Source organism: Cydia amplana, chromosome Z (genome assembly GCF_948474715.1).
Source record: "Cydia amplana chromosome Z, ilCydAmpl1.1, whole genome shotgun sequence".
NCBI lineage: Eukaryota > Metazoa > Arthropoda > Insecta > Lepidoptera > Tortricidae > Cydia > Cydia amplana.
Genome location: NC_086096.1, coordinates 17467974 through 17484097, shown reverse-complemented (window position 1 = coordinate 17484097; position 16124 = coordinate 17467974). Strand labels below are relative to the sequence as shown.

The 16124-nt window shown below is 36.9% G+C and overlaps 1 protein-coding gene across 5 annotated transcripts in view; it reads right to left on the bottom strand.

The window, feature by feature from the left end:
* The window catches only part of LOC134660812 (potassium voltage-gated channel protein Shaker), a 159121-nt gene that overhangs the window by 6034 nt on the left and 136963 nt on the right, over window positions 1-16124 (bottom strand). For 2 of the 5 annotated variants that reach the window (XM_063516614.1, XM_063516617.1), the window contains exons 3-8: window positions 9765-9868; window positions 8891-9052; window positions 8052-8695; window positions 7415-7544; window positions 5587-5792; window positions 4175-4354 (exon numbers count right to left, since the gene is read on the bottom strand). In XM_063516614.1, the coding sequence (XP_063372684.1) occupies window positions 4311-4354; window positions 5587-5792; window positions 7415-7544; window positions 8052-8695; window positions 8891-9052; window positions 9765-9868 (1290 nt within the window). In that variant the 3' untranslated portion in view covers window positions 4175-4310. Of the gene's footprint in view, window positions 1-72; window positions 297-4174; window positions 4355-5586; window positions 5793-7414; window positions 7545-7645; window positions 7776-8051; window positions 8696-8890; window positions 9053-9764; window positions 9869-16124 lie in introns of those variants that run through there. The other 3 variants (XM_063516619.1, XM_063516615.1, XM_063516616.1) reach the window with 3 other exon arrangements.

The following is a 16124-nucleotide window of genomic DNA, read 5'->3' as shown; positions in this document are numbered from 1 at the left end:
GCACTGCGATTAAAGATGCCAAAAACGTTGCGTTGCCAGTATAATTATGAGATGAAGTAGATGTCTATTTACCTGGTTAAGACGCAGAGCGTCCTGGTGCTCGAGGGCCGCGAAGTCGTCCATGTTGCCGGCTTCTAGTGCCGCCTGCTGCTCCAGCAGCAACTTCTCCTCCTCCTGCAGCCGCCGCAGGTTCTGCTCCAAGTGCGGATCCGCTACTAGAGCGTTTTCATCCAGCTCCATCATCTCTGAGGATGAATCGTCGCTCATTGACGACTTCTTCTGTATCGGGCCTGAAACTGCAGCGAATGGTCATGCGCCATATCTGACATACAGATCGAAACCACAACCAAGCTAATATACAGCGTATTTATGGTTACGTTAATCACTCTCTCGTATGTTAATAAGGGTACTATTTTTGCCAACCGTAAATTGGACAGACAATGAAATTGAAATAATATTCTAATACCGCGAATTTTTAATATTATTGTAATACTGCGTCATATTAATATAGCTGTATTATTCCAAACAAAATAAAAGGGAAGTCCGTTTAAGTATTCGTTTCAGTTATAAGTCCTGGTACGTTAAGAAATAAGTGTGTCAATGTTGTCTGATTGTAGCAAACCGAGTTAAATTGATTTCAACAGATCCAAAATATCGCGAATTTTGAACACTCAATGTCTGGCTAGCAGCCATCGTTAGCTAGTAACATTCTGGGGAAAACAATGAGAACAAAGTTCAGCATCAATCAGATGTAAGACCTATTTCTCCTTTGTTTGTCTGTTTATTGTATGATACATACTTATGTTATGAGTTCTTATCTTTTAATAAATAATTATGCAGGTTACAAATCATAATTATATTAAACCAGGTGCAGCAAATGGTCGTTCTAATCTCTGAGTAGCTGTCAGGCGTTGGTTGCCACAGTAAAAATGTCACATTCCGTTTTAATTAATTGTACCATGCCAACCAGTAAAACAATTGTTATCGTCCCTAAATTGCTCTCGCGACGTCACAGAGTGTAGGTACGCAAAAATTGTCACGATTGGTTATCATAGGTATACTATTGAGAGCGCTTGCCTTGCTCTATCATATCTTTAAGTTTATATAATTATATTGTTTGTATCAGGGTGCACATTTCACTCGAAAAAGTGTCACAAGATGACTATGGCCATGGCTGTGTAATGGCTACTCTAGCGATAGTTAATAATTAACTAATTATATTCAGAATGTGTTCAGTTCAAAATTTATAGCCGAATCGTATTCATAGCATTCATCACAAAACGGATCATGCACTTTCTTGAGTCAAAAGGCTTTCCGTTTTCTGGTGAACGTTTCTGTTTAGTTTATATAATCTATTATATCTAACTGAACTTAAAATTCACCTTAAAATTGTAAGGTACAATTCGAATTAATGTTTTTAAATTATAATAAAATTAATTAAAACCCCAATAGGTGTTTGAATTGTCTGATTAACAAGCATTGAACCATGCAGCTACACTGTCAATAAAAATTACTATGATTTATGATATATAAGTACCTACCTACTTATATTATCAATATGTATTATCATAAATCAAGTCGTGCGTGGTGCGATACAAATACCTACAAAACGCACGGCATAATAAAACACAACAAACAATCTTGACATGTACCTACCTAACAAAATAAGGCATTATTACTAAAACACAAGCAGGTCTTTTTTAGGGGTCTGTCTGTCACCAGGCTGTACTTAAACTCATCACATGAACAATGATAGCTAGACTGTTAAAATTATCACAGATGGTGTATTTCTGTTGCCGCTATTACAACAAATACTACAAACAAAATAAAATAAATATATAAGTGGGGTTAATAATATGGTACGGAATCCTTCGCGCTGTAGTCCTATTCGCACTTGCGCCGTTTTTTAGGGTTCCGTACCCAAAGGGTAAAAAACGGGACCCTATTACTAAGACTTTGCTGTCCGTCCGTCCGTCCGTCCGTCTGTCACCAGGCTGTATCTCATGAACCGCGATAGCTAGACAGTTGAAATTTTCACAAATGATGTATCTCTGTTGCCGCTATAATAACAAATACTAAAAATAAAATAAAATAAATATTTAAGGGGGGCTCCCATACAACAAACACCATTTTTTTGCTCTATTTTTGTTGATAGTGCGGAACCCTCCGTGCGCGAGTCCGACTCGCACTTGGCCGATTTTTTTTTTATGTAATCGTATAGTTTTATTTTTGATTGTAAAGAACTTCCCAGCAGTAAGCAGAAGAAGTAATAAGCACTTGGTGCGGTAAAATTTAAAACCTCTTGTTTAATTAAATTATAATTAGTTGCAGTAGAGTTCTTTAATTTCATTGTAAAAAAAGTTTAATAGCCTTTCTGCAAAACAAACTTAAAAACAAACATATTTTTTTTTTGCAAAAATACCTTCATTTTTAAATGATTAGGTGAGTAAGGTCTAGGTACTCTACACTTATTTCAAAGTAATCACAAAACAAAAGTACTAAAAACTGAATGAGCAATTGAAATTACGTACAGTCAGCAGCAGCAGTGTCGATGCGAGTGATCGATCTTCAGATGCTCTTATTCTCTTAATATTAAAGTTAACTTAAGCACCTCTATATTCAAACAATTTCAATCATCATACTCGCTATCTACGCTACTGTGTACGCTACTGTGTACAGTCAAATGTAAAAATATGGGTGCATACAACTTACTCAAAAAGATGTCCCATAGTTCTTAATTCGCTGACATAAGAGCTATGGTACATATTATTGAGTATGATGATGCACCCCTATTTTTACACTTGACTGTACATTAAGAACCTACAGGCAACAAGTGTAACAACTACGGGCAAGCGGAAGCTAGGGCAAACGAAAATATTAATGTAAACACGTATAAGCAGTCATAACTTACCTGAATAGTTCACCTGAAGCCAAATTATATCTAAAATATTTTTTATCAAACTAAATAAAATCAGAAATCCTAAATCGCAATGAAAGCGACGTTTATGTATGATAATCATTATTGGAAACCGCTTATGCATTAAGCTTAGAATAACTTTAAAGGTGGAGAAATCTACTGTTTTGGGTGACTTGAACTCACGACCACTGGATTACTAGCTCAGTAGCCCTGTGGTCGTGAGTTCAAGTCTCACCCAAGACAGTAAATTTCTCCACTTTTATATGTATTCCTAAGCCTAATAGCATCATTCGCGGACGTTTTTGCTTGATACAGATTAATTCAGCTAATTCATTTTCATAGAAGTTAATTGAACAGACATTGCTATATAAAACAAGGAAAAAATTTAAATGTTTAATTGTAAGTCGTACAACATTTGTCCCGTTTACTAAATGTCTGGCTTTTTTAAATTATCAAGTAATAGTATTATTTTTTCATATATTTTGCTAAATAGTAAAAGTTACGATAGTCATCTTACTAATTATTTATATTATAGATCAAACTAATTTCAGAGTCTTTGATAATTCATCCCCCAAGGTGGTGACGGTCGAAAATTTGTATGGAACCCAAATATTTATTGGAGTGCGGGACTTGAATCGTTGTATAAAGGCATATTATTACAATACAAGAAAAGTAATTTCAGCGTTTTTAAAAATTCATCCCCTAAAAGTTTAAACAGGGGTTGAGAGTTGGTAGAGGGTTCAAATTTTATTTAAAGCTAGGAACTTCAAACTTCGTAAATAGGTAGTTAGGTAGTAGGTTTTATTAAATAGTGGACTTGAAAATCTTCTGGGGGTTAAGAGAGATTATATCGAGATTATCGAGAACAATTTTATTCAGTTAGGGGCTCGAAACTTTGTAGCCAGGTTGTGAAAGACAAATCTCATGCGTTGTATAATTAACAAATGATTAACCGTCCCTACTGCTATCTTTTGCTGCATAATGTTCTAAGCTAATGTAGAATTTATAACCACCAATATACAAATCCACGCGTACGAAGTCGCGGGCAACAGCTAGTAGATCTATATACCTACTCATATCGCTATACTCGTATAGTTGGTAATATTGGTAGTATTGATCAATTTAAAACGATTTCTGAACGTGCCCTCATATTTTTTCTTATATTCCGTTGTAATACAATCAATGTTGTAGTTGCAGTTGCAGTAGTTTAAGTAAGTTCTGTAAATTACTAAAATATCAATTTCTCTATCATATTGTATTTTATTTTTCCATGACTTATATCTACTATTTACAATATTTGCAATAGCTCTTAACTGTTAATATCACAACGATCGTCCCTGTCGATGAGTGGTCCATTAAACATAAGCACGAGTAGCACAACACTGGCACAAAACTAATAACTACAGCGTGTCTCTTCCGTGTCATCTTCTTTTCCACCTGAAATTACCGAAAATAAAACATAAAAGAAAATAAACAAAGAAGCATCGCACATGCAAAAATATAAGTGAACAGCGCAAAATGTCGCATGCGAAAATTTGCATACCTATATCTACCTACTCTATCAAACTATGACGATACTTTAATGCGAAACGCCTCTGTTAAATAACATAATATGACTACATTGTGGTAGTTAGATAATTTGCTTTGGGTTGTTTATCAAAATCTTACAGTGATGTAAAAGCCTCGACACTTTTTCAAGTCGATATCACTTAATTTCTTGAAATGATCAGTACGAGTACCTGGTCATTTCAGAAAATCCTGAACCCGGAAGGATAACAGTTTGTCAATTTCAACAACAAGTCCTATAAAATATAAAATAATATTAACTTCGTGCCGCCCAATGTACATTGTATAAAGTCAATCTTAAACAAACAAAGTAGCATTTCATTTGTCTCGTAAAATTTTCGTTTAGATTATGATAATTATGCTAATTAATACTGTCTTTTTAAGAGATGCTTGTTATTCTAGCTAATATATTATTTTTGCATCACTATACTAGTGATTCAGGAGACGAGCAGGACCAACCCTGTGCATTCAGTACATGCTAAACTACTGTTTGTACCTACCAGAATTAGTACTACAATTAGAATACTTTCATCAAATATAAATACTTTTTGCTTCATCCGTGTCATGAGAGTCTGCTTTCATTTGAGACATTTTTTTCTCTCTATTTTTTTCTTCATAAACCTTGCTGTAATATTGTTTAATAAAAAGCTTTTTATCTTCATTAATTAGGTGTTGTAGGTGACAACGATTGTAGACAAAGTAATTAAATCTTTACTTAAGGTTAAAAAACAAGAAAAAGGCGTGATTATTTAATTTAAACATGTTGATGAACGATCCATTAACCCGTGGAGCGCCCCAAAATTACCGTAGTATGGAACTCCTATACTAGTTACTGGCACACGTGTCTGGTTAGGGCGCTTCACGGGATTGTCGGTCGGCCCTGCCTACGTCAAGCGAATCATTATGCAAACTTGTTTATGGTGGACATATATTTGCTCCTTAGAATAAATTTTAAACCATACATATGGTCCAAATATCTGTATAACCAGCACGCATTAACACTTTATTACTTTTTTTTACTATACTATGGACGGCAATTCATATTACTAATATTATTTAGCCTGATGAAAAAACAGTCCTGGGGTTACTTAATTTTCACTTACTTAAATAGGGTTCCCCCATGGTCCCCGGCAGGTACGGACAACTAGTGACGTGGTTGAAGTTCTGGGACTGCATCTCCTCCTGATCAGTCTCGCGATGGTAGAAGTAGTTGAAGTTGGAGACGATGACGGGCACCGGCAGCGCGATGGTGAGCACACCGGCGATCGCACACAGCGAACCGACAATTTTGCCCCACACTCCAACCGGCCTAATAACAACACGCATTCATTAGACAACTATATACATTATTTTATTACCAATATATCTAGAGGTAACATTTCAATAAAACAGATAACAATAGCTACGATTGAAATATCAGTCTATGATGTAGGTAATGAAAAAGATGAACGCCGTGACAGTGAACATGCGTTACTTGAATGATGTATTCATGTACATACCCAATAGGAACACCTCTACTTGCACATACACCTACGCAACTTAATTATTAAAACCAATATAACGTTCTCATAAGAAATAGTTATCATCGTATTATAGAAGACCATTCGCAGAGCAAAATAAGGTTATCAAATAATAACAATTTCATTCATCACCTTTCATACTCGCTAGCTTTTTACTGTTTCTGATTGGGCATTGCAATTTATCGCGTTGCATATTGAGTTTAGCGCCAGCGACTACATGCAATTTAAGTGCAAAACACATTAAAACGTATTGGCAATCTTATAATAGTTTACAATGACATAAACTACGGAGAAACGACATAAAGATAAACAACACGTCTCTTCTCAGATTTGCACTTTAATCGAATGTAGTTAGGTCAAGTTGAACTGAAAGTAATAATACGTAACAGAAACCAATAGAGTGAAGATGTTGCTACGACATGAACACTACGACATGAGTCAACATGATGCAATCATGCCTAATCATCGCCGAAATAAAACACTGCAGTTTTCTCTATCGAAAATGGTGTAAAAGCTAATAGTGACGGGAAGCTAATGATGACAAAACAAGCGAAGCTAAATCTGAACACCAATTTTACATAGTAGGTAGCTTTATTTAATGTAAAATTTACCGCTATCTTCAAGACTGAAACAAACGCAATCAATTCATAGGATGTTTATGGTAGGTTAGGTGATTACAAGCAAAATAATTCTAATGCCCTAGATGAAATTTCTTCGAAAACGTGTGTTCAATATACATGACCACCACCATTTTCGATGAGCTAATTAAGTCACAACATTGAATTACAAGGGGTACGTAACATTTATTTTATAGCAAAAGCATTACAAAGGAGCATACATTCGGTCGTGGGCTGGAATTTTACGTACACATACATTTGTGTCACTTCAACTCAATCGAATTGACTAAGTATGTCAACTGTGCAGTCGACTTGGGATATTTTTCAAAAATTTAATTATACTAAAGTTGAAGTGTCTACAATAAAAGCTGTTCCAATCATAAATACGCTTTTGGAGGGGCGATTGTCACACCGACGACAGCACACAATCATTGATCGGGGAATTTAGGGAAATTTTACAATAAACACGCTGCCATGTAAAATTGTAGGGGTTCAGGAAGAGAACGATAACAAACAGTAGACCGTCGTTAAAAAATAACAAGACAGAAACGAACTTTCTTGAACGTGCAATAAGTAAGTATAATATATTATAATAAAATAGTGGGTAGAGTGTAAAGTGATCAGTTAAAAGTTCTAAGCGAACCGACAATAAAAATCATAGTGAAGCATAAGTTACATGACGTGGCGAAAGAAAATCACGAACGTGTTATAACGTCAAATGTGTGGAGTAGTAGGGTAAAATGAAATGACGAGAAGGCGTGGATGAAACATAGGGTGATGTCGATGTATCATACGTCATGTCTCCGTATCCTACGGTCGTCATTGTCACGACCGCCCACCAAAACGCATCAGGTATGGATTTGAAGAAGCTGTTCTCACTTCCGGCTTCAGCGAAGTACACCGCAGATGAAAACAGCACCACACCTTTAAGAACAAGCACACACCAACGGCGAATACAGTGCGACATACAGGCCAGGGAGCGCTTGCGAGCGGACGGGGGCAGGGTGGTGCGCGACGCGGGTTACCTCATGTCTCCATAGCCGACGGTGGTCATTGTAATGACTGCCCACCAAAAGGCATCAGGTATTGACGAGAAATTAGTATCGGGGCAATCTTTATCAGCAAAGAAAACGGCGCTGGAGAACACGACCACCCCTGCGAACACAAAGTATGTTGTGTACGCAAGCCTCAAGCCCGCGTCGCGGCCTCGTCCCGCCCGGCACCGAACGCGTTTCCTTCCGCAGCTGGTCTGCTTCAGACTAATACTCCTTTTTACTTAATCTCAACACGTTTATATGCCGATAGATTTTTTAAAATTGTAAGCTTGGAAATGATATCAACTCTTAATGTTACGTGTGTGGACTAGGGACATTTCTTTTAATTGTTATTTGTCATAATAAAATATCATAGGTATCACGTTTTTCCACTCACCTATGAACAGGAAAAATATTAAAAGTCCAAGTTCTCGCATCGATGCTTTCAATGTTCGTCCCAAGATTTGCAATCCTTTGGAATGACGGGATAACTTGAAGATTCTGAAGACTCGTACGAGACGAATCACTCGAAGTATGGCGAGACTCATGGCTTGGTTAGTCGATTTGTCTTGCGGGGATACTGGCGCCCGGGGGAGGTTCAGCGTGTCTTCCTCTTCGGCGACCACGGTGGCCAGAGTGATGAAGTAAGGAATGATAGCTATTATATCTATAATGTTCATCACGTCTCTAAAGAAATTAAACTTGTTCGGACATGCTAAGAACCGCACTATCAATTCGAACGTAAACCAGATTATACAGAGAGTCTCAATGAGGAAAAAGGGATCAGTGATGTCGGGCACTTCATCCTCTTCAATCTTGGTACCATTTGTTGTGGTGTTAAAGACCTTGTAGTGCTTAAATTCTGGAAGCGTTTCCAAGCAGAAGATGACGATAGAGAGGAGGATGACAAACACGGAGATGATGGCAACTACTCGGGCAGCCTGTGAACTCTCAGGGTATTCAAACAGAAGCCAAATCTTGCGCTGTCGTTCGTTTGAAGGGAGAGGTTTCTCTTCTTCCTTTATGAAACCTTCATCCTCACTGTAATAGACGTTATATAAATTTGTTCAATATTCCTATAAAAAACTACAAATTTCGATAAGTCCTATTTCTACAAAATCATGAACAGGCAACTCTCAGTAATTCTAAACACACTAATTGTGTCTATGTTGTTCTTGAAAAATGGAATAAGTTTATGAAAAAAATATGAACAAATTGTTAAAATTTGGTGTGTACCGGAATTTGTTGGTGGCTTGCTCGCCAAGTTCGTAAAACTTGATTTCCTCCGAGAATACGTCCAGTGGAACATTGACCGGACGCCGCAGTCGGCCGCCGCTTTGATAATAGTATAGGATTGCGTCGAAGGAGGGTCGGTTCCGGTCAAAGAAGTATTCGTTCCTAAAAATATCACTAATATAATATTCCGTACAATTTCCTTTGATATCACATATTCATTGATTGAATGATGGAGCTTAAAGGAAGGAGGTATGTAGTAGTTTAATTATTTTTACTAATGCATTTAAATAGGTGATTAACACTAAGGATTAGAGACAAAACCTAGTAATTGCAAATGCATCTTGCCTCTTGAATTATTATTCTCATATTAATTTATTTACGCCCACCTGCACCATTCCACAAACTCGGTTTTAACCGGTTAAACCTGGAGCTGCCATGGTTACCAGTACAATTTGACACTGGGTCAAAACCGGACCCAGTGTCAAATTGCCAGCGGATTTGAGCTGGGTTTAACCGGTACCACTACTACTATTATAGTATCTACTGATCTATCATAATTTTTAGGTACCTATTTAATAATTTACTATGCAAAAGTTGGTTTTTGGCGGTCTTTTGGTTGGCTATTAATTACGTTTCATTAGCGTAGGTATTACATGCGATCAAGGTGCGTAGCCAAAATGGCAATCATTCGCTCCGTAGCGAACGATACAGTAATTCTCTCTATCACTCTTTCGTAGAGACTGTAGCGTTTCTTTCGCTACGTATATAGCGTAAACGATTGGCATCTTGGCTCAACGCAATCGCTCTTAGCTAGAGTCGTACCTACTCATTATTTTCGCGTGAACATAGGTATTTAGTACCGAAAAGAACTTACCGTAGTGGGTCAAAGTATCGTATCCGCCTTGACGGATCTCCTAAAAGTGTTTCTGGGAATTGATTTAATGTCCGTAGTTGAGTTTCGTATTTTAGTCCGCTAACCTGAAAATAAAATAAAATCAAATTTTAACAATAACAGATAATACTTAGAGACGGACGAACTCCATACAACACCGCGGTCCCCGCGTGTGTCATAGGAGCTTTTTACACATACCTAGTTATATACGTCAATGAATACGAGTAAATCTTTATTTCCAGTGCCAAATTACACGCGACCATTTTATATTAACTCCATAGCAAGACTTGTTAGAATGCTTGAAGTTTAGTATTAAAAGGTAGCCGTGCGCGTCTGTAGACGTCATTGGCGGTCTGAGGGCGCGAACCACCTTCGACGTGTTGCCTCCCTGCCACACTTATGTACGAATTTAGAAGTGCGACAGAGAGGCAATACGTCGAACGTGGTTCACGGTAGGCCCGCTGTAGCTGTACTCGAAATACAAGTAGCACTCTCGTCCACAATTTCACCCTTATCTTATACCTTGAAACGAGCAATTCTTGTATCTACATTCAATTATTTAAATATATATTTCGGGGATCTCGGAAACGGCTCTAACGATTTCGATGAAATTTGCTGGGTTTTCGGGGGCGAAAAATCGATCTAGCTAGGTCTCACCTCTGAGAAAACGCGCATTTGTGAGTTTTTATGTCTCCCAGATACTTGCACTAATTCCGGAATAGAAGATATTGCATCCTATTCTAGATTACATATCAACTATCCGTGTCCCAAATTTCATCGAAGTTGGTTCAGTCGTTTTTACGTGACGGAGGAACAAACAACATTCCAATATACAAAAATACACATTTCCATATTTATATTATTAGTTGTATTTTTTTTGTGTTCTCTACGTACGAGTAAAAGAACTCGTATGATGGTCACCCAAACATTTTCTAATGAAAACCTATTCTGGTAAGCTGAAAATCCCATCACGCTGTATTATTTAGAATCCCTAACAAGTACAGTCGTCCCTAACCTCAGGCATCAGTCGGTTACCTGCTATCGAAAAAGGTAGTAGGTACGTACTACCTATATTTGTGATGGCCGATGAGATGAGGGGCCGGATATCCTACAACTAAATATTGCTCGTAAAAAAGCATTTAATAAAAAATCTGTATACTTAATCGTTAGGTATTTAATATGAAAACACTGACCACGAATATTACAGGACACTACCACCATCCTACTAACCTTGGGTTAACCGGTTAAACCTGGAGTTACCATGGTTACTGTACAATTTGTCACTGAGTTAACGGTTTAACCCCGGGTTAGTGGGATGGTGCAAGTGCCGCCAAAGATGATAGTTGGGTAACTTTCACTAACTAGGTACCTATACATAATACATATACTTACCTAACTACTCGTAATGGTTAGTAAATAGTAGGTAAACTAACTCCACGTTACTGATATAACGCTGTAATAAAATGGCGACTATATATTTACGTATCCAGGAACTATTCGCGGTCAGAATGAATGCGTAACGGATAGCGTAATGTTAATTCATAAAAATTGCACAAGAGGATGTCGGCTCATGATCAGTGTAGGGTTCCGTAGTTACCATTTTGTCAGAATAGTCTAAACGGGGGCTATGGAGGGGGCTTACTAATAGTAAGTAATATGATGTACAGTCACAGTCAGTGCAATAATATTGTTACTCTTCGAAGGCCACAAAAATATGTGACACGCTCTTACTGCTGGAGACACATTTTTAGGGTTCCGTAGCCAAATGGCAAAAAACGGAACCCTTATGGATTCGTCATGTCTGTCTGTCTGTCCGTTCGTATGTCACAGCCACTTTTTTCCGAAACTATAAGAACTATACTGTTGAAACTTGGTAAGTAGATGTATTCTGAGAACCGCATTAAGATTTTCACACAAAAATAGAAAAAAAAAACAATACATTTTGGGGGTTCCCCATACTTACTTAGAACTGAAACTCAAAAATTTTTTTTCATCAAACCCATACGTGTGGTGTAATTATGGATAGGACTTCAAAAATGATATTGAGGTTTCTAATATTATTTTATTCTAAACTTAATAGTTTGCGCGAGAGACACTTCCAAAGTGGTAAAATTTGTCCCCCCCTGTAACTTCTAAAATAAGAGAATGATAAAACTAAAAAAAAATATATGATGTAGGTAGGTACATTACCATGCAAACTTCCACCGAAAATTGGTTTGAACGAGATCTAGTAAGTAGTTTTTTTTAATACGTCATAAATTACGGAACCCTTTATGGGCGAGTCCGACTCGCAATTGGCCGCTTTTTTTTCGGAGCGATTATTTCACTTTATTCTAAAAGTTGTTGGAGACCCTTATTCATTTTGAAAGACCTATCCACCGATATCCCACACTATTGAGTTAAATAAAGCTATATTTTAACAATTTTGTGCGGGAGGTACCAAAAAAAACATTTTGTAGAAACTATACGGGTTCCGAGTTGACTAGGGAATCCTAAAAATGTTGATAAAAGCGCGTTGTTTGGGCCACCTACCACGTATCTACCCGCCGCGCGCCGCCACTGCGCCTACCACGCGACGCCCTTGGAGAACACACAATAAAATGTATTTTTGGACCGGTCCATTGCCAACCGCAAAACTACATCCGTGGCGGCGAAAGAAACATCGTGTGAAACTCCAATGTGCCCGTGAATCGTAAAACTAAATTATGCTTACTTTCGGTGCGCCTGTAAATATTGTCTTTTTTTCTCAATGTACACGATTTTACGGAAGCCGGTGTAGTGGTCGCGCTATACAGTACACGCTGTAGGTAAACGACGTACTATTTACGGTCAGCTAACTATGCTATTAACTTGATACCCCTGCTTACTCATTTATAAGGAGTAGGTAAAGTTGCATATTGTCCAAAACATTGTTTATGAATAACATTGCACATACCTATATATATACCTATATACCTCACCGAATACATCAGAGCAGGCTGATGGCAGGCATCAACCAAAGCCACGCCATACTCGTAATTGTACCATTTCTCAAAGTTTTACAAACTGCTTCTACACGTATGTTTTGAAAAGGACTGCAATTTTTATACGATTATCGTAAATCGTAAAATATTAATAAAGTTGTACGATTTTGCACATTGGTAACTATTATGTAGTAAAAAAAAGCGGCCAAGTGCGAGTCGGACTCGCCCATGAAGGGTTCCGTATTTAGGCGATTTATGACGTATAAAAAAAAAACTACTTACTAGATCTCGTTCAAACCAATTTTCGGTGGAAGTTTACATGGTAATGTACATCATATATTTTTTTTAGTTTTATCATTCTCTTATTTTAGAAGTTACAGGGGGGGGGACACACATTTTACCACTTTGGAAGTGTCTCTCGCGCAAACTATTCAGTTTAGAAAAAAATGATATTAGAAACCTCAATATCATTTTTGAAGACCTATCCATAGATACCCCACACGTATGGGTTTGATGAAAAAAAAATTTTTGAGTTTCAGTTCGAAGTATGGGGAACCCCAAAAATTTATTGTTTTTTTTCTATTTTTGTGTGAAAATCTTAATGCGGTTCACAGAATACATCTACTTACCAAGTTTCAACAGTATAGTTCTTATAGTTTCGGAGAAAAGTGGCTGTGACATACGGACGGACAGACGGACAGACGGACAGACGGACAGACGGACAGACGGACAGACAGACAGACATGACGAATCTATAAGGGTTCCGTTTTTTGCCATTTGGCTACGGAACCCTAAAAATATGTACGAGTAAGTAACATAAGTACCGCGATTTTTTAATGAGTTCAAGTGATGTCTATGTTACCGTGAAAACACGTTTTTAGTTTTAACGCGACTTACTTATTGTTAGTTAAAACTAGTTTTCTGTGTCATATTGTTTCACTCTTTCTATCATTTCACCAGTGCGATAACGCATTGGTGAAAACGTGTTTTTACTATTTATTTTGCAGTCAGAACTACCATACCAGAACGAAGTACCTTGGTAAAAACTAGTCTCTTCTAATTGTGGAATCACACAATTCGCGAGTTACTTTTACTTTAGGTACAAATGCTACGTAATAAAATATTGGACATTGGATGGACAGAGTACCACCGTTAGGGTTCCTTTTTATTTTTTTGGTACGGAACTTGTTTTTAAACAATAAGAATATTTGAAGGGTCCACGGAAAGAACATGTCTAGTCACACTAGTGATATTTTGAGTAATCGCGGTTTTAAAATTTGGAACAATGTCAAAACGCATGGTAATTCCGTGACCAGGTATTATTTAACTAAAAATAAAGTTGTGTTACATTTATTATACAGTGGTAGCAAAAGATATAACTAATAGTTCATTAAGAGCTCTTCATTTTGAGATAAAAATCTCATTTTCCGAAAAATGTGACTAAACATGTTCTTTCCGTGGACCCTTCATTTATTGGAAAATTGATAAATCTTATTGAATGGGATGTTAAAAGAAAACGTTTTGACCAATGATCATTAAAATATATGTATAATACCTATTGTCTGTTGTACAAATTAACCGGTTTTCGGTACACAATATAAAAACACCCAAACAATTAAATAAATACAAAAAAAGCTTTACGGTCAATAAAAAAAACATTAAAACTATATTTAAACTAAACAAATTAAAACTAATCTTACATTAAAATAAAACTATTTACTAAAAAAAACTAATATCAAATAAAACTAGAACCTATCCCTACTAATAAAAAACCGGCCAAGTGCGAGTCGGACTCGCGTTCTAAGGGTTCCGTCCATTAAGTCCAACTCCCGCTTGACTGCACATTTGCACGGACCTATGTGCATTTTTTGTCAGACATATCCTAACTAAATATGTTAATTTTATCACAATTATAATAACTCTACGGCGAAATTGTTCCCAACATCTTTATTTATATGAATTTAAAAGTGGAAAAATTACTCTCTTGGGTGAGACTTGAACTCACGGCGTCTGGAGTTCAAGTGTCACCCAAGACAGTATTATTTCCAATTTTTATTTATTCTGAGCATAATAGCATCGGTCGCAGACATTTCTGCTTCTTAAAAAAAAAAAATTAAATTGTATGTGTATATATATCAAGTCCAGAAGTAATTTATTAATGTTATCTACAACCAGAGCCCGTACCATGAGTCACTGACAGTGTCAAAACTGACATAATTATACGCTATCCAGAACGTAATTTACTTTCTATAATACATCTCGTTCGCACTAATATGCGAGTACGAGCGAGATGCATAGAAAGTAAATACGTTCTCGATGGCGTTTATGTCAGTGCCAAACTGATGGTAGCCGTACAGAAGCATAACAACTTATCAGAAATCATCTAAACATACTTAAAAATCCTAAAAGCTGCTTACCGCTCTTACAATGCAGGTACGCCGTGAGACACAAAACATTTTTTTAAGAGGGTTATAAAAGAAAAATGTTTGATAAGTTTACTATTATATATAGTAGGATAACTGGGCTATTCACAGGATTTTTTTTTCTAGAGCAAATCCCCATACTTTTAATTCTGTAGAGGAGTTTCGTAAAAAAAAGTGTAAAGATTTTTTATGAATTATGAATTTCTCATATTTTTTATATGGGTGAGTGAAAATTTAGTCACAGAAATAGATTCCTTATCCTCTAATTACACGAAAAAGACACCAAACTTGATATAGTTGCTAGATGTATGCAGATATAAAATTTAGAGTGAGGCGCGCCGGAGGCATCCCCCCGCCCTCCCCTGCCCACCTGCTGGGGGGGACCACTCGGCAACCGGGCGAAATCAGCTCAGATCACCCCCAGGAACACCTGTTCCAAGCGGTTTGCTTTGTCTCCAAAATGCAAGGTGGTGGACCTAAGATCTCGTGCTATGAGTCACAAACTTGCATATGTGAACCAATTTTCACCTTAATTGGTCCAGTAGTTTCGTAGAAAACATTTAAAAAAAACCCGTAGGGGTAGGGTCAAAGACTAAGTAATTAAGTTCGACTCACGCTTGACTGCACATTTCTAATAGGTTTTCCTGTCATCTATAGGTAAAGAACTATTTTGTGTATATTTTTCATAATTTTGGACCCGGTAGTTTCGGAGATAAGGGGGAGAATGGTAAATTTTTGCCTATTTTCATGAATAACTGCTAAACTATTTATCCTAAAATAACCGATTTTTTTTTGAGTTACTCACAATGAGCTCTTTCATTTGATATGTAACACGATATAGTTAGAAAAACTTTATTTTTTAATTTTCTCATTAACCCCCAAAAAATGGCCTCCATATTTAAAATTCATTTATTTACGTTACACGTCCATCTTTGGGTCACAAACTTACATATGTG